Consider the following 24,885-nt stretch of genomic DNA (forward strand, 5'->3'; position numbering starts at 1 on the left):
GTCAGTCCTCTTAATATTCTTTTTTTTGCAGTAGCTTTAAAACAGCACCAGAGTCCGCACTTCCGTGAGCAATAGTCTTATCAGTGCCACGGGCGGTCAGAACGAGGAGATAACTCACTCCCAGACGGGGCTGGAGGAAGCAGGAGGGAGGAGTGAGGAGAGGCCCCGAGATAGAGAACTCCCAATCATCCAAAATGTGCTTCGTAGATCTGAGACGAGCCGTTGGGAAAATATCACAAGTAATGCAATGGAAGGAGGAGGAATTTCTTGGCTCCGGAGCGTTATTGCTTTGCTCGCTTCGTTCTCGTCCCAAAGAGTTTGAGCGTGTTTATGGGACAACTGTGTACGGCTGGTAGGGCAGCAGCTTTTGGCGCTCGTTGATGGCGTGAATCCAGGCTGGTTTGACAAAGTTCAGGTTGCCGTTCTCCATCAATGCCTGTGAAGATAAATAATGAGGTGCGGCCGTGTTCAGAAATCCTCTTCAGAAGGATTTATAGCAACTGAATGTATAACTAGAACTGCTCATTTGAATGCCTTCTCGCTGCATATTCACAGAGAATTTGCCTTGGGACTATTTTATTACACAGTTAACAGATATAAGTACTTGTTTCACTAACAGAAATTGCAAAAGACAGTTCCCACCCCAATTGAAATTTCTAAACTATGTTGTCAGAGCGCTTGCTTCTTTTACATTTGAAAGGCACTTTACCCATTTTAGCACAAAAGCTTTTAAAAAAGTGGCTGTACAATTGAGATAATGAAAGTTCAGAGACTCATTATGAAAGGAGAAGAGAGGACTCACGTCTTCAAAGGAGTCTTGCCATCCTTCACTGGTGACTACAAACTGCACCTTCTCCGTCATGTAGTCCTCAATGGCCCTGTAATAAAAAAGTCATTATATCAGACAATTAACAGTCAAGGAGCCCTGGAGGACCAAAGGAACACTGAATACTTTGGATGCACTGTATGTGCCCTTCACCAAAGCTCAAACGGGTATCGTTTGTAGAATTTTGAGGCAAATAATTAATTCAATTAATTTTGGAATAAGGCTGTAACATAATAAATTGTGGGAAAAGGGAATTGCTGCGAATACTCCCGGAATATTCCCACATGAACTGTATGCAGCCTGTCAAATACAAGAACAGTCAAGTCAATTTTGCCGTTATAGCCTTTAGAGTCAAAATGTGAAGAGCTAAATGTGCTATAACATAAAATATTGGCTGAGCTAAAGTATCAGACAAATATGAAATAAAAGTAAAAGGATCCACAAACATTGTAGAAATAACACTTTCCGCCCTTGTGTGAAAGATTGTCCTGGTACATATTATGTTTTTAGACTTTTTAAACATCTGTTTAAGGACACACACACACACACACACACACACACACACACAAACACAGACAGACAGACAGACAGACAGACACACACGAGAGGCTAAAAGAACAGGGACAGTGCTGCTCCACAAGGAGCTGTCATTAATATTGATGCTGTTATGATGAGCTGAACATAATCATTGTGTGTGTTAGTTTTAGTGTAGTTAACTGCACTTATCAGAGAGATGATCTTACTAAAGCTACGTCAGGATTGATGAAGCTACTCGAGTGGCAAAATGTATTCACTCTTCTTTTGCTATTATTCTTTTGTTTGTCCGGTTTCCGAGGGCCCCGCTTCGACTGCTGCCCGGCTCTCTCTGCACGGCCCCTCACGGCTCCTCCCACATGTGGTGGGTCCACAGGAAGATCAATGCAGGATTCAAGTGTCCTTGGAATATGTCATTTCAGATGTTTTTTTCTGTAGCTGTGCTATTGCATACTAAAAAGGCTTGTGTCTCTTTAGTTACAATTTGAGGTGCAGAAGGTTCAATACCAACCCATTGAAAGCCACGATGTACCGCAAGAGTAGCCGGCGTTCGTTGTTGGGGAATTTCCCAAAGAGGAAAAAGTGCTTTCCCGACAGGAAGTCTGAAAGACATTTGAACAAGGATTTACAAAAGTGCAATTCTAGGTGGTTACTGGGAAAAAGCAGAGGACAAGCACACAAAAAATGAGCAACATGCTTTTAACTTTGCTGCCCTGTGAAAGGATGGGTGCTGTCCAATTACGTGTTTGCAATGAGGGATGCAGGAGAAAGGCCAGGCGGCAGGTGTGATAGGAACGCCACTGACAAAGAAGATAAAAGGACCCCCACCTGGCAGCTCGGGGATGGGATAGTCCTGTTCAGCCTCAGCGTCTGTGTTCTCATCTGTGGAGCCTCCGTACGGGTCGCCCTCCTCTTTCTCCTCTTTCACCGCCTTCACTGCTGCTGCCGCTTTCTTCTGCATGTTCTCCTTCTCCACTCTGACAAGGACAAAACCACCTCCAGTGAACCATTCAACGATGACGCAGAGAGGGACACAAGACTTCCAAACCTAGTCCTAAACATGAAATCTGACAGACCCAAGGAGACTAAAGTCTGTCACATCTGTGCAGTTTAAATGTACACTTTTCTTTAATCAAGTCTCCAGAAGTACTCAATACATTTTATCTTGTATAATTTAACACATTGACAAACATAATCTCTCAACATGTAATAGTTTTTCCCAACGTCCATCATCATAAAATGTAAACTCGATCGGGGTTCGATGGGCTATGTCCTGAACTTTGATCCCTTTCATTCATTTTCCAGTTTTATCGTTATTATTTTCTCGATGTTGAATAGCCACGTGTCTAGCCATTTATGAGAAACGACATTCATTGCTTCGTTTACCTCTGGAGTTCGTCTTCAGTGTCCACGCCCGATTCATCATCATCATCATCATCATCACCACCTGTCGAAACAAACCTCGTCATTTCGGTGTGATTTGAATCGGTTTCTACTCCAAATCTAACTTGTCCCTCAGCACTATGGCCTTTCGCGACAAACCGTACAGAACAAAATCCCACTTTAATGCCTCTTTTATGTACAGTATATGAGATTGGATGGTTCCTCTGCATCTTGGGCGGTTGTTCTAATTAAAACGCCGCCTCCCCTGTATGTTTGTTGTGTCTCCTCGCTAATGCGCCCCGGCACTTCACGTCTGGCCCTGCATTAACATAGAAATGAGAATCATGCTCAAGTCCTTCCGCAATGATTACGACATTGAAATCTTGTCTTGGTGCTCTCCTCCAAGTAGCGCCTGCTCTCCTGCCCTTTTCAGTCGAACTTTTAAGCTTGCGTCGGTTTCCCGGTACTTCATAAATGTGATGCCCCTCGTCCGGATACTGAAGCTCTCGCGCCGCGCCGCCCCCCCCTGCCCTCGCCATTCATTCAGTCCACTTCAAGCTGCTCTTCCACTTCAAGCAGAGAATAAAAGCTTTATGACTCAGAGTGGCCAGTTTTTAAGCAACTGAGCCCTTTCTACTTTCTTCTAGTATTACAACTAGTGCTGTCAATCAAAAATAAACACCTAATAATCACACTTTTCAAATATAATTGATATGATTTTAATGTAACTTGAAACATTTCTCTCATTGTTTTTACAAGATATTATCTATTCATTTAATCAAGTATTTAATTACAGGTCTAGACACTGTATTTCAAAGTATCTAACTTTTAAAAGGTAAATGTACACGGCCAACAGGTAAACATAACGGGTACAGTCCGGTACTCGTGGGTGTAAACGGCTCTTGTTGTGACAAATGTAAGATGCTCCGGTTAAACATTTCATTACTCATCAAAAAGCTTGATTAAATCTGAAATGTAACGTCTGAAGTAAACAGTCATGTGAAGTAATGTCAGTATTGTAAATTATAATGCCAAACTACACACTGTGACTCAAAGACGACCATAACTGGAGGGTTCATGGATGAATAATGCACTAATGCACTAATGCACCGGTAAAGCACAGGCCTGTTAGCAACGGCTCAGGTTTTTGAAATGCAGTCATTATTCAACTGCCACAAGGTTAGAGCAGCGGACTGAACACAGTGTTTAGCCTCGCACTGACAGAAGAGACCACATCTAAGGTCAGATCTACGTAAATGCCAGGACAACAGGTTTATCGTCCTTGACCTTAAACCAATAATAGATGCTTATTTATTCTTGTTTGTCCGACATGAGATAGCGTTTGTTTTGGTCTGGCACGGAGGAGAGTGATGTTTGAAAAGATTTGATTTTTTTTCTGAGTGCCTCTTAAATCTCTTGACATTTTTGCCATTTCCTCTATTTCACATTCGTTGAGAAAGCTTATCATTTCCTCAAACCCAGTCCATCTGTCTGCCCCAAGTGAACTTTGGCAGTATGTCCACTGGACAACCCAATTTGTGTCTTTGGAACAGGGACAAGGACCAAAACAATAGCTTACCAAGTTGACAGTTGTGATCCGGATACTACAAAATTCATTTCTATTACTCCTATTTTCTATTCATGCATTCATATATGCAAACCTGCTTCATCTACGTCGGTCGAGCCGCCGTATTCATCATCGTCTTTCTTCTCTGGCGTCTTTTTCGGGGTGACCGGTCTCTTCTGTAGACAAAATATTTCAAGGTGCAAAATTAATAAAATGACAAGATTATTTATGGGTCCACTAAAATCTGAAAAGTACCTTTGTGTTTACTTCCTCGTCACTCTGGTCATCAGCCTCCATTTCACTCTCTGAACTCGACTCGGCCCCATCCATCAAATACCTGCAGGAAAGACACACGGAAATGTGTCACGGCCTGATTAAAGGCACCAGGGAATGGAAAACACCAGTTCAATTTTAAAACTAGGATTCAGTCAGTTGGTAGCTTTACACCGCCAGGTTCACAATGACATGCTGTACAATTTGAAGGCTGAGGTTAAATGCATCGTCTGTATGCGTTTTTTTAAGAGCATACAAAAACACAAAAATTGCTATTTGTCTGAAATAAATGCTTATTGATAATATTTTTATCATCATAAAATATATTTGTGGGGGATGCAGTTATAATCAAAACACCAAGTCTCAGATTCAAGCAGGGGGTCTTAGAGGAAACCACTTGCTTAGAGTTTATGTTCACTCAAATTCCAATTTTATACCAACATCATTTGCAGTTTACCAACTCTAGACAGTAAATTGATATGTTTGGCTTTAACTAAAAAGGAAGAGAATACAATAACTAATAAAAACAATAAATGTTCCAATATTAAGTTTGTATATTAGTTTGTTAAAAGGTATGGCATGTATTGTGTGCAAGTAAAACTTGTGTCAGCAGTCCAAAAAGAACAAGATCATTACAGTAGCGATTCATAATAACAATAACTGTATATCAAATAAACTAGGCACTGCATTTCTTCTGAAGAGAAGCAGTAGTCTTTGCCTTGGATCATTACTCATCAGTGCAGAGTGGACCCATATTTAGAAATGCATTTAATAATAATCCCACATCAATAAGCAATGTAGGCGCAAAAATCGTCGAGTTGACACCCACTACTACTTGCAGAAACTATGAATTACATAAATAGGAAAAAAGATACCAGTTTTTCTGAAATAGTTCTCACTCAAAGCCTTGACATGATCATCTCCATGCAAAGTGTGTTTCAGATCCTTGACAAAAAACATCATTTTGTTCTTGACCACAACCTTCCCTGAAATCCATCAAGTACCATTAGTGGCCGTAATAATGTTTTACAGTGAAAGATTGTCAGAAATAAAAGATATATGATGGAAGGTTGAGGCAAAGAGCAGCCATTATCCATTTTGTAACAAAGTTAAAGGAGAACAGGGAACTAGAGCAATAAAAATACCTTGTGAATTCTTTATGGAATTCTCAGCCGGTAACAATAAAACATGGAATGGTTGCCTCAGGCTGATAAAAGGGAACACGCGAGCGCCTCCGGGTTCAGTCAGGACTTGACATTTGTTTAGATTTGTCCTGTGGCCATTAGAAAGTCATCGGAAGATAATCAGGGGGTATCAGAAGTAGAGGAGGGAAATATCAGCCTTAAGATTATTTAGGTTTTTAAGTAGAATCATTTCCTAGCATTCAGCAGGGACACGTTTCATTGATCTGTGCCCACAACTTTCAGGAAATGAGTCAGTGTAATCCCTTATTCATCCAGTACTGTTCAATTTTAGAAAAAGTTTCAGTTGTAGTCGTCTGGACAGCGTTTTAGAAAAAGAAGTAATTTCTACTCTTATCCAAGAGTCATTCCCAATCTGCGGGTCTAGTCCGAGAACTCATATTTATTGTACTGTCTATCTACTTGTAGTAAAGGTTTCATTTTACTCTGAAGCTAATCTTTGTTACCCCAACAACACTGCAATGGGCCATAGAAGCCCATTAGGCCGCGGTTATTTTATTACTTGGTTTACGGATCTGCCGCACTTAGATGATTGATTTCTACAATATAAATGAAATTATTATATTTTTTTTTTATTATAAAGTACCGCAGACAACGCAAAATAGCATTAAATGAAATATAAAAAGCAGTAATAAGTCAAAAGATAAGGGCGCGTGAAGCAATTTTTCGCCAAAATCCTGCGGGAGTCTGTGACAGAGCCGCTCCCGCAGAGAACGTGTGACGACGTGCACGCCCGTATCCTTGTCTGCTGCGCGCAATGCCAAATGAGATCTTTATCGCAAATATAAATTTTAAACCCGTTTACCACATTTTCTAAATCTACTGTTACATGTGCCTGCGCGTCTCCCCCCCCCTCCTCCCGTGGTGCTTTTTGTGCAAACCCGGGAGAAAAAAATCTTTTGAAATTATATTTATATTTCGTTTGCCTGTTCAATATAGTTTACATTACATTTAAAAATCCGTAAACCAAGTAATAAAATAACTGCGGCCTTACAGGGACGTTAAGGTAACAAAGAAGGTGACTCTTGGATGAGAGTCAAAACGTCTTGTTTTTCTAAAACAGAGGCCAGATGACGACAACGGAATCTTTTTCTACCAGTCCAGGAAATTGCACATGAAAAAGGGCACTTGAAAACAGTTCTAGAGACACAATTTACTCTGACCTCTGCTTGAAGAAGGAAAACTTTGAGGGAACTTTCATTGGACTTGGACTCTTTGTGGCTCCACTGAGAATTTGGGGTAGAAGCAAGTTGTGCAAAAAGCAACTGGAGATGTAAGTAGTGTAAGCAGTGTTGTTTCTGGCACTTTTGTAGTTTGGAGCCTAAAACCCCACATTTAAATCTTGGTACGAAAAAAGCTAAATAAACTCAATACATTAATACCACAATACAAAAATACAATCTCATTAAAAATGTCATTATAATAATAAGCTTTTTTATTGCCATGTGAACCTTTAACAATTCAGTTTCTAAAACTATTCAGGACATTTCAAATTCTGTCCTATTTAATAAGGACTTTGTTCAGTTATGTATTATTGAACAAAGTAATGAATGTTTAATGGGAGTCAGAGCCAATGGTTGCGAGCAACAGCGTCCAAATGTTCTTACTGGGGCATTCTTTTCTGAATATGAAGCAAAAACTCTGCAACAGACATGATTTGAAATAAATATGCAACATATTGTTATTCCTACCCCATAGGTCTGTATGTTTGAGATGCTGTGACAAACGTGGCACTTCTCCTAATCACTGATAGCATTCGTTTGAAAGGTCTCACATGTGACCACCACCACACAGGCGTAACGTTCTCCACCAGGTTTTTTTGTGCATTAATTGAGTGACAGTTTGTGTGCCCGTGTGTGTCTATTCTGTTGGCCACTTGCCATCATCAAAGCGAGAGCACCTTTTAATTACTCATAGCAGATGCAGCTTTTAAATACAGCAGCACACATCATCAAAGGCCCACACTTCAGGAACTGCACAATAGCGGCGCTGGTCACTGGGGAATGGTTTTCAGGGGAGTGCAGCGGAGGAGAGAAGAATGGGAAATGGCTGGCTCAGTTCAAGTTGGGCCAATAACTGCGAGATCGAAACAGGCCAGTGCAAAGTCGCAGTGTGAATTTATGTAACAACACTGTTTTTGGAGCTGTGATATTGAACAAGCGTTTCCATGCTTTCTGAAAGGAGAAGCGGTCCTGACAACACGCAGCACGTCCGATGATACTGTCATTTTCACTCTGGCTTTGGGGACAAACAGCAGTGCAAAATGATTTGGGTCGTGGGTCATTCCTTGCAAAGATTAAAACGAGATAGAGCGCAAATATGCTGAAAGACTTCTATCCATCCATTTTCTACCGCTTGTTCCCTTTCCGGGTCGCGGGTGACTGGAGCCTATCCCAGTGACTTTGGGCCTTAGGCGGGGTGAAAGACTTCTAAATAGAGAACATTTTATATTTAAAATAAAACATGTTTCTTTTTCAATAGATGTTTTCATGTGTTTTAGAGTTTGTATAGTCCAAAGAACAACGACAATAATAATAATAAAAATGTAATTATTCTTTTTATAGCCGACTGGTCACGATTAGTTGTTGCAGCCTCATTTAGCATTAAAAGTTCATTATTTTTTTATTCCTGATTACACTTCTGAGGCTAAAACCTTTCTAACAAACTTTCCAAACTAAAACTTTAAGCTTTTGCTGCAGGCCTCTCTGCCAGACTGTACTTATGATCTTACAGTCTGTACAGTGGCCTTGGATGACTGCGCAGGCTGTGTGGGATGTGCAATTTCAAAGCCGACAAAATAATCGGGAAAGCAGCGAGTTTGAAATTATGAGATGAATGATGCGAAGCTCGTTACTGTAATACTAAAGCACAGGTCCAATTAGCCAGCAGCAGTTTTCTCTCTGGATGAATACTACACTGTGCATTATTTAGTGAACAGAGATTCCTGGGTAAGGACAGACTTGGGCGTCGTCGTAGTCCTTCAATAATGAGGCACATAATTAGAGAGTTTGTGATCAGTGTGAGAGGACATTATTATAGCGTGTGTATTTTTAGATGCTTCAATCAACATAAGAGGCATTCATGTGGTGAGATCCTGGGAGCTTTGGATGTCCGAGTTTATACCACGAGGTTTACACGGTGTTGAAAAGTGTCCTGACCAGCCAGTCCCTTCTACATTCTGGTCAAATGCCATAAGGGGGCGTCAAAGCCTTCCTGACTTGGGACGGTGCAAAAACAACTGTTACTTTGTAGCACGCGTCTCCCAAACATCTCTCTAATATTCTCACGACATTCAGAACAAAATATACAACTTAATTTCCCTCTGTGCTCCGTTTCTCAGTCCTCCGTCTTATTTCAGTTTCCTTTTTTCCCTCATAAGCCGCCATCTTTGTTTTGACATGATCGGACTATGTGTTTCTCTGATTGGTTAATCCGAATATGCCTGTCAATTACACGAGGCAGGATATGATTCCAGACTAAAGCAATTTTGTTAAATATCAAGAAGGCGAGTGGTCTTGGTCAAGTCAAGTTGGAAAGGGTAATAATAACCAAGCAATCAAACGCATGTGTCCTTTATCGCTCTACCTTTACCAATAATTGTTAGTTTGTGCTTTGTCGTTGGTGGATGTGTGGCTGCTACCGCCGCGTTATACGTGCATCAAACAGGTGTAATTATGCTACTGTAGGTTCAGACCTGGTTGATACTAGTCCAAAAGTTGAATTCTAGATCCATACTGTATTGGCAGTTTATCAGAGCGACGTTGGTAAAGTCTTTTGAATTTTATGTTTCGCAAATATCAAATATGGCAATTTTGGTTATATTATCGTTATTGAAACGGATCACATCAGATACAAAAGAGGACATATGCCAGATGGAGTTTTGTTAGACTGCTCTTTTTTTCGGTGTCTTAGTCTGTCCGTTTTTACTTTGTGTTGCGTTTTACGATAATAAAAAATAAAAGAAAAAATGTGTTGGGGATATTTTATGTGACATCAAACTGTTAAAAGTGGCGCTCTTATCTGAACCCCGGGGCCACTGCACTCGGAGGCCATTTGTACGCTTAATTGTTCCGTCTGTGTTACGACTATGGCATGATTATGGCAAGATTATTCCCTTAAGCCAGGCATGTCCAAACTAAGGCCCGGGTGTTAGTCCAAATAATAACTCCACTTTGGTTTGGTTCATTTATTTCGTGAACACCACGTTCACGTAAGCCACACAACAACGTCTCCCTCGGTCCCACCCAGACACGTATAACAGGTAAACAGAACAGTATCGCCCCCTAGCTGTCAGGCATGAGATGTGAAACTTACAGAAGTGAAACTTAAGAAACAAACTCACTCTCTTTATAAAAACAAAAAAACACACAGCAACACAACATAACATGAGTGTAAGTGTTGTGGTTGAACAGTTATTTAACAGTCCAATGTCCTTCATGGAGAGCCTTAAGAAGCATGGCCGAGGAAGCTCCCTTTTTAGTAAGGCAGTCTGCAAGCTGCTCTTTAGTTTCAGACCACAACACTTGAAGGACCTTTTCAGTTTGAATTAGTTCTTTGATTGAACTGATTTCTAAACGCAGTCGTTTTTCTGTGACAAACTTGGTAGACTTCAGTGCATCAACAAGAGGAAAAGTTATCAGTGACACAGATTATTGGTACAGGATGTTCAGTGCTTCCTGCATTAAGTTCAGAGAACAATGTTGAAAGAAAGATTGCATTGTCGATTCCCTCTGACATTGCTAGAGTTTCACCTGCAAGTGTACTTCTAACAATTCTCTTGATTCTCTTTGACTGCCATGAGATAGGAGAAAAACATCCATTGTCACCCATCAAAACAATAAAGTGCCCACCTTGAGTTCCTCCATCTGACAGATTACCAAAAGATGCATCAGTGAAAGTAACCAATTTTAAGTTACTGTCTTTACCAAGATGCTGGAAATTCAACTCAACAGACTTAGCCTTCAGTTTGCACACAACTCTGTTTGCTTCATTAATAGTCTGTACAGTAGCCTGTTTAAGATTTGATGCTAAGTTACTTGCATCAAACATGGCATCAGGTCTGCTCTGTCTGGCAACCCACAGAAGTTGCCCTATCTTAGATCTGAGCTGATCTTGTTCTGCTTCAGTGAGGGGTGAGCCTGTCTCTGCTGCCCGTGAGGGTGTGAGAGGTATGGGATGTAAATGTTGAATGTATGTCTCTTGGTGTATTTGTACCTTTTTACCCAAAGTAACCAACTCCACACCCACATAAGAAAAGCTATCCTGAGCTTCATGACCAACATTGAACTTTGATCTGAGATGAGGCATGACAGTCATAGAAAACATTTGTGTACCTCCCCAAATGAAATCATCAACATGACAAGCTAGTACACCAGTTACATTTTTGTCCTCATCTAACCAGTAGAAAACTGCAGGGTCAACTTTAGATATGACAGCTCCTGCTTCAATTATTATGCTTTTCACTCGGTTATACCAATAGAGTGAGGCATCAGCTAGACCATACACACATTTTCGCAGTTTCCAAAGTACACCAGTGCTATTAGCTTCTGGAGGAGGTCTGATGAAAATGTCTCTAGATGGTTCCAGTCCTTGTAAGAAGGCAGATTTTTATGTCCATTGAACGAAGTTGCCATTGTTTCTGACAACTGACTGCCACTAAGAGCCTCAGGGACTCTGAAGCACAGGTTGGAGAGTCCTTTTGTAGCTCAGAAACTTGTAGCTCCTCAAATCCTCGTGCAACAAGCCTGGCTTTTGGTACTAATCCGTTCTCAGTCTCTTTTAGAGTCCACACCCACCGAGTGGAAATGCACTTTTCTCTTTTGTCCTCAACTTCCTCAAACACGTCGTTTTGTATCCAACTTTTTATTTCATTGGACTTGGCTTCATCAAATGACAAATCCTTAGTGACAAAAACATCCTCGCATATGTCACCACCAGGAGCCTGAACCTGGACTTGAAGATCTTCCAGCTGTAACAGATCCACTGCTTCATTGTTTCCCGCCACCTCAGCAGGCTCAAGCAGCTCAAAGTTATACCAGTCCTTGGCTTTTCCAGCACGTCCTAACACTTTAGCAGTACGTGAAACACCACTCTCTGCGTTTCTGAATGTAACAATTTGGCCAGTCTTTATATTTCCAGCACCCCGTCTCTCTGCCCCAGCATATTCATGAGCGGGTGGAGGATCATTGTCATTGTTTTCAGCATTTGTCTCTTCGGTATCCTCATTTATGTCATATGAGTGTTGTTCGTCCTCATTGTTTTCTTTATCACAGATGGTCTGAGGTTCCTCATGTTCCTGATTGGCTCTCCTCAGCCTAAGTCGGTGAACTCTGACACAGGTGCCACCGTGTCTAACAAAAACAACAGCACCGTCCTGCCCAATGACCACCGCAAGCCCTTTCCACTCTGGACAGTCCACACGTTTGTAAAACACTTTGTCTCCCTGTTCATACCTCTCATCGTTGTGACGTATCTGTTTCTTTAGCGCTCTCCGTATTCGTTCGGAGCATTCTGCTTCTGTAAAGGCCTTCCTTGCAGTGTGCAGAGCTGAAATGTGTTTGGCAACCCACTCACTTTTAGTGGTGCCCTCTAGAGCAGGTGGTCTGTCAATCAACACCGAAGGTAGGTTAGGATTCTGCCCAAACACAAGCTGATGTGGGCTGTAACCATGGACACTTTGCATACAGTTCTTTGCCATAAGATCACATCTAGTAGTAGTTTTCACTTTGAGTATGATCTCTGTTAAAGTTTGGTTGTGCCGTTCTAACAGCCCATTACTCCAGGGGCTGTATGCTGGTGTGGTTTTTACTTCAATATTAAAGTTTTCAGCCATGTCTCTCACTTCTTCATTATTAAACTCCCCACCATTGTCACTGAACAACTTTCGTGGTGGGCCGTGCACACTGATCCAATCATGAATAAAATGTTTAACGATCTCAGAGGATCTCTTGGTGGTCAGGACACTTCCTGCACTAAATCGAGTGAACTGGTCAATGATATGTAGGTACCACACCCCTGGCTCAAGCTCGTGCAGATCTACAGCTACAGTCTCATTATACGTTGAAGCCAGTGGTAGAACAGCCGCAGGTTTGGGTTTGGTCTTACAGTACTTTTGACATGCTTCACACTGACTTACAACCTTTTGTAGTAAGCCAATGCATTCTGTGTCTTTGTTTCCAGAACTACTTAATTAAAAGCCTTTGTAGTTTGTCAGCAGAAGCATGCCCAAACTGCTTATGAAGTTTCTCTAAAACTTTTGTCTTCTCGCTTGTGTCCATTTTGTCTGTGCTTGTCAGCACTTCTTCCTCAGTAGTTGTTAATATCTGATCAGCATTAACAAAACATTTATCTTCACTGTCGATAATGTTCACACAGTAATGTCCCGAGCTTGTAAAGTCCAGTTTGATAGGTTGATTGAACATCACAGCACTGTCATTTTCCATGTCCAGAACTGTTCCTGCCCTTTTTAGAGATGTCTTGCTCAAAAGCAAGGGGATATTAACAGGGACAACTTCAGTTTCTATATCACACTTTGTGGTGCCAATCTTAGCTGGTATCGTAACCTTTTTGACAGAGTGCACCACTTTTCCATCTCCAAACTTGAAGGGCCTATGACTTTGTGTTTCAGTTTTTATCATACTTTGTTTTTCTTTCCAGACACATTAATGTAGTCGTCAAGCCACTGTTGTCCACACACTGTCCTAGTGCAAGCAGTGTCTATTATAGTGGAGCCAAAACATTCAGTCATGAATATTTCTGCATCTGTTGGCGATTCTTTTGTATACAGTGTAATGTTACACTCTTCCACGTTTGTCTTTTCTTCAATTATTTGAACACTCAGTGTTTTGCCCAATGAAACGTACTTTGGCATACAGCACACTTTGACCGCCGTCCGAACTTGTCCAGCGGGTTCGTACCGGGCAGTGGAGTTTTCGCTCTGGAACCCTGTTGCCAGGGCCTGTTTTGACGTCGCTGCTCCGTTGCAAAAACAGATTCTTGACTAATTCCCTCTGTAGTGGCAATCGTTTTCCCGCTAAATATTCTCTTCAAAGCGGACTTCATAGAGGCGAATGTCAAATCCGTGCACGCAGTTAGAGCCAGCTGTCTGTCCGTCGTAACCAAGCACGCGGTGTCCAGCAGGTTAAAAGCCAAAACTGCATCGGGAAGCTCCATGTTGTAATTGCGCATACGCGAATATCGCTGTTCGAAATCAATAATATGGTCCACCATGGACACGTTTCCACTTTTCATCATCCGGTCAAAGTTCGTGTACGCTTCATAGATCCGATCTTTTTCTTCTTTTAGGAACAAACTATCAAGTTTACCAAAAAGAGTGGCAATTCCCGTGTCTTTGTTCATCATCAACCGGAATTTCCATCGCCGTCTCCCGTGCTCTTCCAGATAGCGCCAACGCCACGGCAAGAGCTTGTTTTTTTTTCTCCAAATCGGTAACTCTAATCCACATGCCGACTTCATTCTTCCAGCTTTCATAGGGTTTTCCCTCTTCAAACGATGGCGGGACTCTGTAGTTACTAACCATCCTCTGCTACCAATGTTAGTTCAAATAATAACTCCACTTTGATTTGGTTCATTTATTTCGTGAACACCACGTTCACGTAAGCCACACAACAACGTCTCCCTCGGTCCCACCCAGACACGTATAACAGGTAAACAGAACAGTATCGCCCCCTAGCTGTCAGGCATGAGACGTGAAACTTACAGAAGTGAAACTTAAGAAACTAACACGGGGCCAAATGCGGCCCTCAGCAGGAAGCCGGAGGGCCGACAAAAATTGGTCTAAGTTGGTCCAAATAACAAAAACTAGTACTTTTTACTGTAAAATTTGAGAGATTGGAGCATTTTTGATGTTTTAACAACCTAATGTTAATGTTCCAAGTCTTATTAAAAAGGTGTGGAGGCATCAAAACTATGACAAATACAAAAATTTGACATTTTGAGGTTTTTTGTGGCCCTTTGCTCCGTATAAGTTTCAAAATGCGACCCTCGGTGAAAAAAGTTTGGACACCCCTGCCTTAAGCGTTTTACTCTTTGGTCCTCTTTTCGCCTTTCTTTCAGTGTTCAAGCAGGAAACTGGACATGAAGGGAAATACTGAATTGATTGTACACAAATCATGCAAACAAGACATTTGTCAACAATAATCTGTGGATTGCTGTCATTATCGGATATTAGTTTGGTCATTAATTGCATTGTGTTAAATTGTAGGTTGAATATAGCTTGTTTCGTATCATTTGCTTTTAACATCAGGCCAATGGACTGAAAAATACAGTGGTTTAGGTGTTGAAGAGCCCTCTAATCCTGTGTCACAGCCTCAGATGTGTCTCACCTCTTGAAGGAGATGTTTTGCTTCCTCTTATGGCAGTCCATTACCCACTCTTTGCGCACGATGATGCCCCCTGCTGCTTTCACCTGGCTGTACTTGGGGGTGTTGGCGAAGGCGCAGCTGGAGGTCACACACACACACATAAGGGTTACAGCAGTGGAAAAGGGACACTGACAAGGTTAATGGCCGCGGCTGACAGCGTTGATGAAGATGGGATCAAAGTGATTTACTCAGCAGCAAACAGGGTTCCTCCACAGAGCGCATCAGTGTCAGACAAGCGGGCGCTTAAGAACATTTGGGAGCATTTCAGAGTCTGGAATAAAAAATGTACTGGATCGGAGAATAACTTAAACAGGATGTCAAAGTTGCGTTTTATTTATCGCTTTAATTTTATCGCTGGCTCAACAGTGGCATTTTTCCAAGCTGCCTGAACACAATAGTTTGTTTCAAACTGTTCAATGTATTTATGCCAAGGACGTAAAATCAGATTACCGTAAACCCATTTTTGTCTGGGAAATGTGACAAGATAAAATACAAGCTTCAAGGCCTTTCAGTAAAATGGATCATCTAAACCGTGTAATATGACAGTCAAAATGTGACGATGCAAAGATTCTTTCAGAGAGAACTCAAAGTAGAGATCACATTGCATCATCTACTGTTGTACTATCGATTACAATGGAATGATATTTGGATGAAAATAATAATCACTGTCAGGTTCATTTGAACACTATATAACCTATTTTTGTTATTTTTTTGAAGAAGAAGAAACGTTGATTAAGAAAGAGCTTAGTATGGTCAAATCCTAACATTTCCAAAGTTAACATCCTGATAAGTTTTACCATTTAATTAGGCTGAGCAAAATAATATGTCTGTTTGCCGTAACCCGACCGACCCAGTGTGAAACTAGCCGACTGAATTTTTTTTTTATCAGCATTTTGTTGAAAAAACATCGAATTCTTTTATTTTTCAATTATTTCGCCGACTCACCGACCGGACTTCCCTAAACCAGAGTGTTGAATATTTTTATCACGCCCATCTTTCATCCTTATAGCAAAGATAACGCACTGCGCAAAGCATGTGCGTCTGCAAAGTCAGTCCCCCACATGCGTCTGTAACGAAACAGACTGCGAGTTAGTGACGACAAATTGCCTTAAACAGGTTGGTTTGCTTCTGTCGGCGCCACTGAAGTGTCCATAGGACATGCCAGGCTCTGTCAGGGTGTTTTACACAATGCATTCTGGGATTGACACACGCCCAGTAGCGTCATCACAACAAACATGGCGGCGCCCGTGTCCCCCGCATGTTCCCCCTGCTCGCCTTCGCTACCAAAATAAAGGATAACGGCGTACAAAAGGTCGATTGAAATGTCTTAAAATCGTGAGATTTAGTCTCCTGATCGGGTTGATAGAGACGTTTTCCGTCATTGACTGTTGAAGCCTGACCCCTGGTGGTCACTCCAACTCAAAAAATGGCAACATTTTGATTTTTTTTTTGCCTTCAAAGTACAAAAAATAAGAATTTGCCTACCGACCGACCCACTTAAAAAATGTTGACTCGGGTTACAGCACACAGACAATTTATTTGGGGTAGCCTTAGGTATATTTATGCTTGCAAATGGACTTTGTGTCATTGTTTAAACATTATCCAAACTTTAAAAAGAACTACCATAAGTAACATTTTAACCATATCAAACGTCTTTGTAAGTCCCTGTGATGATTCAATGTGTATTTTTGGGGCGTTTGACGTGTCAGTCATTGCCTCCTGCTGCTGTCTCTGGGAAAAACAGCCTTGCAACATTTGCCGACATTGATCCAAAGACAAATCTCCAGAGAAAACTCGGTTCTTGTTCAGTGTACAACCATGTTGTACACTGGGCCATAACTCCTCTCATGTCACAGAAATTATGATTTGACTCATAAAAGCATATCTCTGTATCTACCTGCGTTGCACCAATGAAATTTCCCCATGTGGGACAATTAAAGGATTATCTTATCTTATCTTATCTTATATGGGAACACCTTTATTTAGTTGAATTAGGGTTTTAAGAGTAGTAGAGGGTTTTATCCCACCAAATAAATGCAAATTTAGAAAAACATAAAAACCTGTTATGCACACTTAAAGAATGTGTCTCATTTTAGCAGCAGTCAGAAATACAGTGTGTAATTTGCAAATTCATTATCTGGGGGCATCGAGCCATCCATAACCCATGCTTTACTTTCATTTTAATGACGCCTGCCATTTTATAGAACCGATGCGGCTTGAGCTAAATTGGATTGTCTATAATAAGCCACAAAGCTTGTCATTGAGTCACTTACATCAGGTGAGTGGCGTCGGGGGTCCAGTCGGGCCTGTACTTGGCTCCCATCTCCAGGGCCTTATCCCTCAGCTCTCCTCTGAAAGGGTTCTGGAATCCGCTCAGCACAAACACCACGCCCTCCAGGATGCGGTTGAATGGCACGTTCTGGCCACTCTGGCTTTTGGCTTTCTGCGGTTTGGCTTTGGCTGCTGGTTTGGATAAGCTTTCCCGCTTCTTTTCAGACGGCTTTGGTGCTGGTGAGGCTGAGGAGCATGAGATGATGACAAGTCAATGTGAGTCCATTATTGATGAGGGACAGACAAACTGGAAAGAGATGTGTACCTTTTGCAGAGCTGGGAGTGCTGACCGGACTGGCCTTGTGTTTGGGTGTAGAAGCTTTGATTTCAGGTGAACCCAAAGGACTAGTTTTCTTTGCAGGTGGAGGCCCGGGTGCCGACTGACGCTCTTGGCTGAACTCAAATTTTCTTTTCACCGAAGCCTAAAATCATAAAATATGTGTTTTTAATATACTCAATATATTAACCATAATAATTTAATTATTGGATACCAATTAATCAGCGTTTTCTCCAATAAAATATTATTCCATCTACAGGTATTCTGATCAAATGTATGTTCAGGTAATTTATGTTCAGGTCTGTAAAAGATAGTTTGAAAAAAAAAGATGCAAAGAACAAATGTTCCAGACATTTTTCAAATGTACTAAATGGTTTGACTAAAATGGTTCCATAATGTTCTCACCATCAAAAGTAATTTTCAGTCGGATGTCAGAGCCACAGAATTACAGAGAAGTCTTAAGTATCCTACAATTACCGGTACAATTACCGGTACTCAACAAATGGGTCCGGCGTATACATCTGCAAGTGCTATAGTTTTAGTCCAATATACGCGCTGTGTCCAAGACAAGTTTGATTACCATGTCTAAGACCCTGTTGATAAAGAAGACTAGGGCCAATTACATCCTGATTTTATGTACACATTGATTTATTCTCCTTTTATCTGGCAAGAAAATAATGGTTTGTGTGTGCGTTTTTTTTATTTAGTTATCTTTTAACATTTTATGATCGCAGCTAAATGCAAAACACTAAGAGCATGTTTTTGTACATTACATTCTGATTTACTACCTTTGCATATAGGTGTGCATAGATATTAGAGTATTTTTCCTGCCCTGTGCAGCTGTGTGACACTGATTGCACTCTGTTTGATGAACATGAGAGTGGGCGTGATTAGTACCTGTGGAGAGGCAGAGCTGGAGGACGAGGCCTGGCTGGCTGAGTGGGAGCCACCACTGGTCTTCAGAGCAGCTGCTGCGTAACTCAACTTCTCCTTGTGTGGAGAGGCTAAGGAGGTATGAGGAAAAAACAGACTAGACTGCTATCAACTATCACAAGGCTCACAGTCACATTCCATGATTCCTCATGTTAGAAATCCAACGTCCCACCGGCGGGATAAGGCTGTGCTCAATATATCGATATCGTGATGGACTTCTTGGCAATACGTGTATCAATACAGAGATGCCCATAGTGATACTTTTCAATGACATTATAAAGTAATTAAAAAGTTCTATACTTCTTAATCTACAGACTGAAGAATCAAGGCTGAATATGAGGAGCTGAAAATGAGATTCTAATTCATTCTCTATTTCTGACGTGTAAATGAGGTGGAATAGTACTTTTGATATGCTGATATATGCCGTTATATGTTGCTATATGTGCCGCGCTCCTCTGGGCCGAGGGGAGAAGGAGCTGTGGACCTTTTTTAATGTATCAGGATACGTATCGGAAGTGAATTGTATCAGAATATATATCGTATCGGGATACATATTGTATTGCAAGCGTCTTGGTAATGCCCAGCCCTACGGCGAGATGCTGAACTCTTTCTTCATCTATTCCATTTGTCAAATATCTGATGAAATAACTATGAAGCTCCTGGGCAGTTTAAATCCTAAAGCTGGAGTACCTGACGTTCACAACACCAAAGGTTTTTCAATATGTAACTCACAACACATTATTAATATTCACATGCATTTGTTTTTGGGCTCATGCCCAGCCTTTAACCCTGACAATGCCACTTTTAATATCATCCGTTTTTTAAAAGTCTCCTAGAATGTGCAAAGTTTATATTTGACACTGCAGCAAATAATGTACTCACTTATATATCTCATATATAATCTATATTTTGTTGTTACAATAGCTTACTTTTAATTTGAACAAATAACTAGTCAACAAAAGCTGTCATTTCTTTGGCTTTTGACTAAAAAGACATTTGATTTATACAACTATGTTGAAATTTCTAGGTGCAGTCAGGGGTCGGAGGGTGTCCGGTTTGGGGACCACAGGATCTCATCTCTGCTGTTTGCAGACGATGTTGTCCTGATGGCTCCATCAAACCCGGACCTGCAACATGCACTGGGACGGTTTGCAGCCGAGTGTGAAGCGGCTGGGATGAGAATCAGCACCTCCAAATCCGAGGCCATGGTTCTCGACCGGAAAAAGGTGGCTTGCCCTCTCCAGGTGGGTGGGGTGTCCTTGCCCCAAGTGGAGGAGTTCAAGTATCTCGGGGTCTTGTTCACGAGTGAGGGAAGGATGGAGCGTGAGATCGACAGGCGGATCGGTGCAGCGGCTGCAGTCGCTGCATCGGACCGTTGTGGTAAAGAGGGAGCTGAGCCGAAAGACAAAGCTCTCGATTTACCGGTCGGTCTACGTTCTGACCTCACCTATGGTCATGAGCTTTGGGTAGTGACCCGAAGAACAAGATCGCGGGTACAAGCGGTCGAAATGAGTTTCCTCCGCCGTGTGGCTGGGCGCTCCCTTAGAGATAAGGTGAGGAGCTCAGCCACACGGGGGGAGCTCGAAGTAGAGCCGCTGCTCCTCCACGTCGAGAGGAGCCAGCTGAGGTGGCTCGGGCATCTGTTCCGGATGCCTCCTGGGCGCCTCCCTCGGGAGGTGTTTCAGGCATGTCCCACCGGGAAGAGGCCCCGGGGAAGACCCAGGACACGCTGGAGAGACTATGTCTCTCGGCTGGCCTGGGAACGCCTCGGGATCCCCCCGGAGGAGTTGGAGGAAGTGTCTGGGGAGGAGGAAGTCTGGGAATCCCTGCTCAGACTGCTGCCCCCGCGACCCGGCCCCGGATAAGCGGCAGAAAATGGATGGATGGATGGATGTTGAAATAAAACATGTATATCGCCCAACCCCATGAATCAGGGAGGATCAAGACAAACTTTTCCAATCAACCAGAACTAAATAACAAATGCAAGGTTTATAGACATTACCTTTAAGTTCACTACAGGACTTGGCTGCGCTGAAGAGGCTGCCGGGCTGAAGGCTGGGCCCAGCTGACGGAGACTCGTCCTTCAGTCTGAACTGTCCCAGCTTTGTCAGTTTCTGTTGAGAGCACAGACTTAAGATGGAGTGGATTTCTAGGCAAATTTGCTTTGTGGACTGACAGGACCGTTTCATTAACTAAGGCTTGAGTGTGACATATCATTCAATAAAGGGAAATGAAGTGTGGCTCAGGATTTATGTTCATGGTTGACAATTTACTGCACAGACTGAATGTATTCGGTTTGAACAAATGTAATGCAATGCAATCCTCTGCAGAGCTGCATAGGGCTATGGAGGACGCCAAATTTAATCAATAGTTTTACAAAATGACTTATAGTCTGGAGCATGTCAGTAAAATGGTTGGTTGGGGAAATGGATCGCATTTATACTTGACACTAAAAAATGTAGACCTCTGATTATTGAGTCTATAAAAAAGAATGAAATGGGAAGACTGGCCGTACTTACAGGAGGAGTAGTGGGCGGAGGATCATTCTTATCCGGAGGAGAGTGGAACTTGACAAAGGCCAGACCGTATGCAATGTTCTGTTCAAGATGGGTAAAAAGACATACGTGACCTTCAGGGACCGGAACTTACAAAAGGGAAAAAAAACAGGAACTATATGGCTAGTATTGTTACTTTATCCTTATTTGTCCCCGACTTGATTTGGACTAAATTTGCACCACACACAGCCTTGACATGTGATGTCTTATAATCATGCACAAACAGCAGCTGGTCTAATGCCAACTGGAGCTGTGTCCTTAGGCCAGACACTTCCACAGTGCCGAGTGTGAATGTGGTGCGTGTGTGAATGATTGGTGGTGGTCTGAGCGGCTGATGGTGCCAGCTTTGCTTCATTCAGTTTGCCCCAGGGCAGCTGTGGCTACACACAGAGGACTGAAATGATTACTGAAACATAGAGCCACATGAGGAGAGACTTGAGCAGGAAAGTTTTTATTTCACGACTATTTTGCTGCATTTGCGTTGCACCTTTTGCCTCTATTTGGACAATTACAAAGATTACTAATTGAATGAGTTAGTGCTAGATTTAGAACAAAGTTGATTTTTTTTATATTCTTTTAAACTGCCATTATCATCACTCACTTAATGTAAATTAAGATTGGGGTTTTGAATTAAACAAATAAATGATAATCACACACAAAAGCATATTTATTAAATTATAGCTTATTTGGTTATGATTAATGTAATTGGAGGCCCATTTAGGAAAACTGAATAGTTAGTCGATCAACTCAGTGCTGTTGAAATAGCCGTCAGCCCAAAAACATTTGTGAGCACTGAAATTGGACTGGGCCTTATTCTTCCCCTTTTCTTATATCCATCAAGAAATAACTATTCTTCTTCCGTATTTCATGCCGATTGTTTTTAAGAATATCATTCTCAACCAACATTGAAACTTATCATTTCAACTTAATTTACGGGCAGATGTTTTATCATGTCTTTAAAAACTTTATTCAATCAATTACTGTAACAAAGCCTAATTAATTTAAATATGTAAACATCCAAACAATTTGTTATTGCCTAATAGAACGGTCAAAAAGCTTATTGCAGCAGCTGAGGAATTTAAAATAATAGTCTGCCTCATCAAAGCTTCTGACAAAGCTCCTTTGTGAATACACACTCCGCTACTAAACAGTCAGAGCATTACAAAATGAAAAAGGAATTTTTCAAAAAAAATTTAAAGTTAGTAGCAAGGTTTTAACAAAGTTGTAGTATTAGTAAAATACCAGAAAATCTCTAAACTTACCTTGGAATATGGCTGTGAACAAACAACCTTGACTCTGTCCCACTTCTCCTGCGCTGCGCTCTTCTGCAGCTGCCCAGGCCCAAAGAAGCGAACTCTGTTTAAGTTGGTGCCATTACGGCTCTCAGTCGGAGACATGAAAGAGGAAGTCACTAAGAGAACCTAAAAAGAAAAACAAACAAAAAATTAGAAACTATAATAAAGAACACAAATAGATATATAGTGTAAGTAAATACCTCAAAGTCTTGGTCTCTTGAAGCTGAGGAGTTGCCCACCAAGACTTCGATAAAAGCCGACCCTTCATTACCAATGTCAAGGCTGTGCACCTGCTCCTCTTTCTCAAACTGTGGTCAAATGTATTAAGTTAAATAAATAAAAACAGAAAAACTACCGGATTATAAATTGCACCTTTTTTAATAGTTTTGGCCAGGGTGCGACTTATACTCCAGAGCAACTTATATGCGATATTATTCGTTATTTTCATACTGGCAATCGCATTATTATCACATGACAACTGCAATAGAGAGCTCTAGCCTCCAAGCGACGCAGAAGAATAATTAGCACTTGCTCTACCTCCGGAGTTTGCGGAGTTGTTTTGAAGTGACACAGAGGAAGAAGAATTCAATGGATTTAGTGATTTGGGGTAAAACTGATGCTTTGGTCAACTTGTTAGCATGTTCTTTATGCTATAGTTATCTGAATAATTGTTAAAATGTTACGTTAACATACCAGACACTTACCACAGTTCTGTCTATGCGTCATGTAGCTGAAAGTGTTTCGTTACATACGTACACCTATTCACCATGTTCTCTAATCTGTTATTATTTTAAACTGCATTTCAAGTTTGAAATAAATTTCTCCAAAAAATGCGACTTATATATGTTTTTTTCATCTCTATTATGCATTTTTGGGCTGATGCGATTCATACGCCGGTGCGACTTATAAAATACGGTACTGCAACCAGCAAGTAAAATACATATATTATGGTTATTGTTAATAGAAATAGACGTTTCCAATGCCAGGAATTGCAAATTTTGTGCACCGACAATGGTAATAAAACGATTTTGAGATGTTGTGCCATTTGAAGTGTATTGCTAGTTTGTACATGTAAAGACAAAGCCCAGACTTGAGTTTAACTTGGGCAACTGTGAACTTTGACTTGTTGCAATGGAAATGTGCTCGGCAAGAAAATATTGATGTTTCATGTAAAAACAATCACAGATAAAACAATGAACAAACATGCACATATTGGTCTATTCCACACATTCTTTTTAATGTAATATTGCTGCTCTCTATGTTATAAAAAGGTATTTGCGAATGTGTTTTAGAGTCTGTATAGTTCAGATAATTACAATGATCAAAAAACAAACGCTATTACTTTTTATTATCGACTAGTCACAATTAATTGATTAATCATTGCAGTTTTAGATTTGGGAAAGGTCTTCACACAAACCTTCAAGTCTGAAAGGAATTACTTGTCAGAAACCCATGAAAGGGAAACTGAATAAATTGAAGAAATGCAGGAACTCTAAAATAATATTGTCTACCAGGTTAATAATGATAATACATGAATTACCTGTAAAATGACTGATGTCTGTTTTTCTCCTGGTTTTGCTGCTTTCCACTTTCTGTAGGTTTCAGAGCTCAGCAGGTTGTCAGCCTTGTGCGTCTGCGTCACAACAAAGTACTTAACAACCAGGCCATTTGAAAGCAGATAAAACATCAAACAAAACAGAAACGTACCGTATCTTCAGTGCTGCAGGACACAACGTGCTTGAGTTTGATTTCTGGCATGTTTCTGTTGTTGTTAGCACGCACCACGTGACCCACAATGTGTCTAAAGAAAACTAATAATCTAGTTCGCAGGGAAGTCAAAGAATACCTCCAAGAAAGTATTATTTGCAAAAAAAATGGCGTTTATTACAGCTCAAACTGACCAGTAGCTAGAGTGCTAAATGCTACCAAACAATGGCCAGAAGCGACAGTGCTAGCTTCGTCTCTGTAGCATAAGCTTCTATTTCACGTAAATGGCAAATACGGGGGGAATTGTTCTAAATAGTATGGGCGTATAGTCACCCGCTTCGTTTAGCAATGAAATGAGTATCATAAAATGTATAAATCTAACTTTAAATCTACATAAAATGTGGCTGTGCTCATTTTCCCACCAGAAGATTGACGTCAGGGTGCTGCGTCACGTACGTCACCGCGTTGATTCTGTCCAATCACTGCGCAGAACAGTTTCTTCGTTCACTAAAGCTGCGGCTGAAAAAAGCCTTTCACTTCCTGTTGGACTGGAGAAGCATAAAACATGTGATACGTTCCAACAAACGAATGAATAACTAAATACATGATTTGCAGTCTT

General features: G+C 41.2%; 1 protein-coding gene across 2 annotated transcripts; it reads right to left on the reverse strand.

Annotated features, from left to right (window-relative positions):
- xrcc1 (X-ray repair complementing defective repair in Chinese hamster cells 1) lies at nt 1-24,720 on the reverse strand. Of its 2 annotated transcripts, none has more exons than XM_072460726.1 (17): nt 24,267-24,720; nt 24,100-24,192; nt 22,760-22,867; nt 22,527-22,685; nt 21,229-21,306; nt 20,712-20,823; nt 18,674-18,780; nt 17,765-17,921; nt 17,442-17,676; nt 15,130-15,246; nt 4,566-4,647; nt 4,405-4,486; nt 2,747-2,807; nt 2,189-2,337; nt 1,872-1,962; nt 803-878; nt 1-436 (listed from the first exon to the last, which is right to left on the reverse strand). In XM_072460726.1, the coding sequence occupies exons 1-17, from the start codon at nt 24,315-24,317 to the stop codon at nt 329-331; spliced, it is 1,866 nt and encodes a 621-aa protein (XP_072316827.1). In that variant the 5' UTR covers nt 24,318-24,720; the 3' UTR covers nt 1-328. The 2 variants fall into 2 exon arrangements, with proteins under 2 accessions (XP_072316827.1, XP_072316825.1); XM_072460724.1 differs by having other exon boundaries at nt 3-436; nt 17,442-17,685; nt 24,267-24,719.
- Nucleotides 24,721-24,885: the final 165 nt, after the last annotated feature.

Source organism: Eucyclogobius newberryi, unplaced genomic scaffold (assembly GCF_026437365.1).
Source record: "Eucyclogobius newberryi isolate DKJ021-1_F unplaced genomic scaffold, fEucNew1.0.hap1 SCAF_3, whole genome shotgun sequence".
NCBI lineage: Eukaryota > Metazoa > Chordata > Actinopteri > Gobiiformes > Gobiidae > Eucyclogobius > Eucyclogobius newberryi.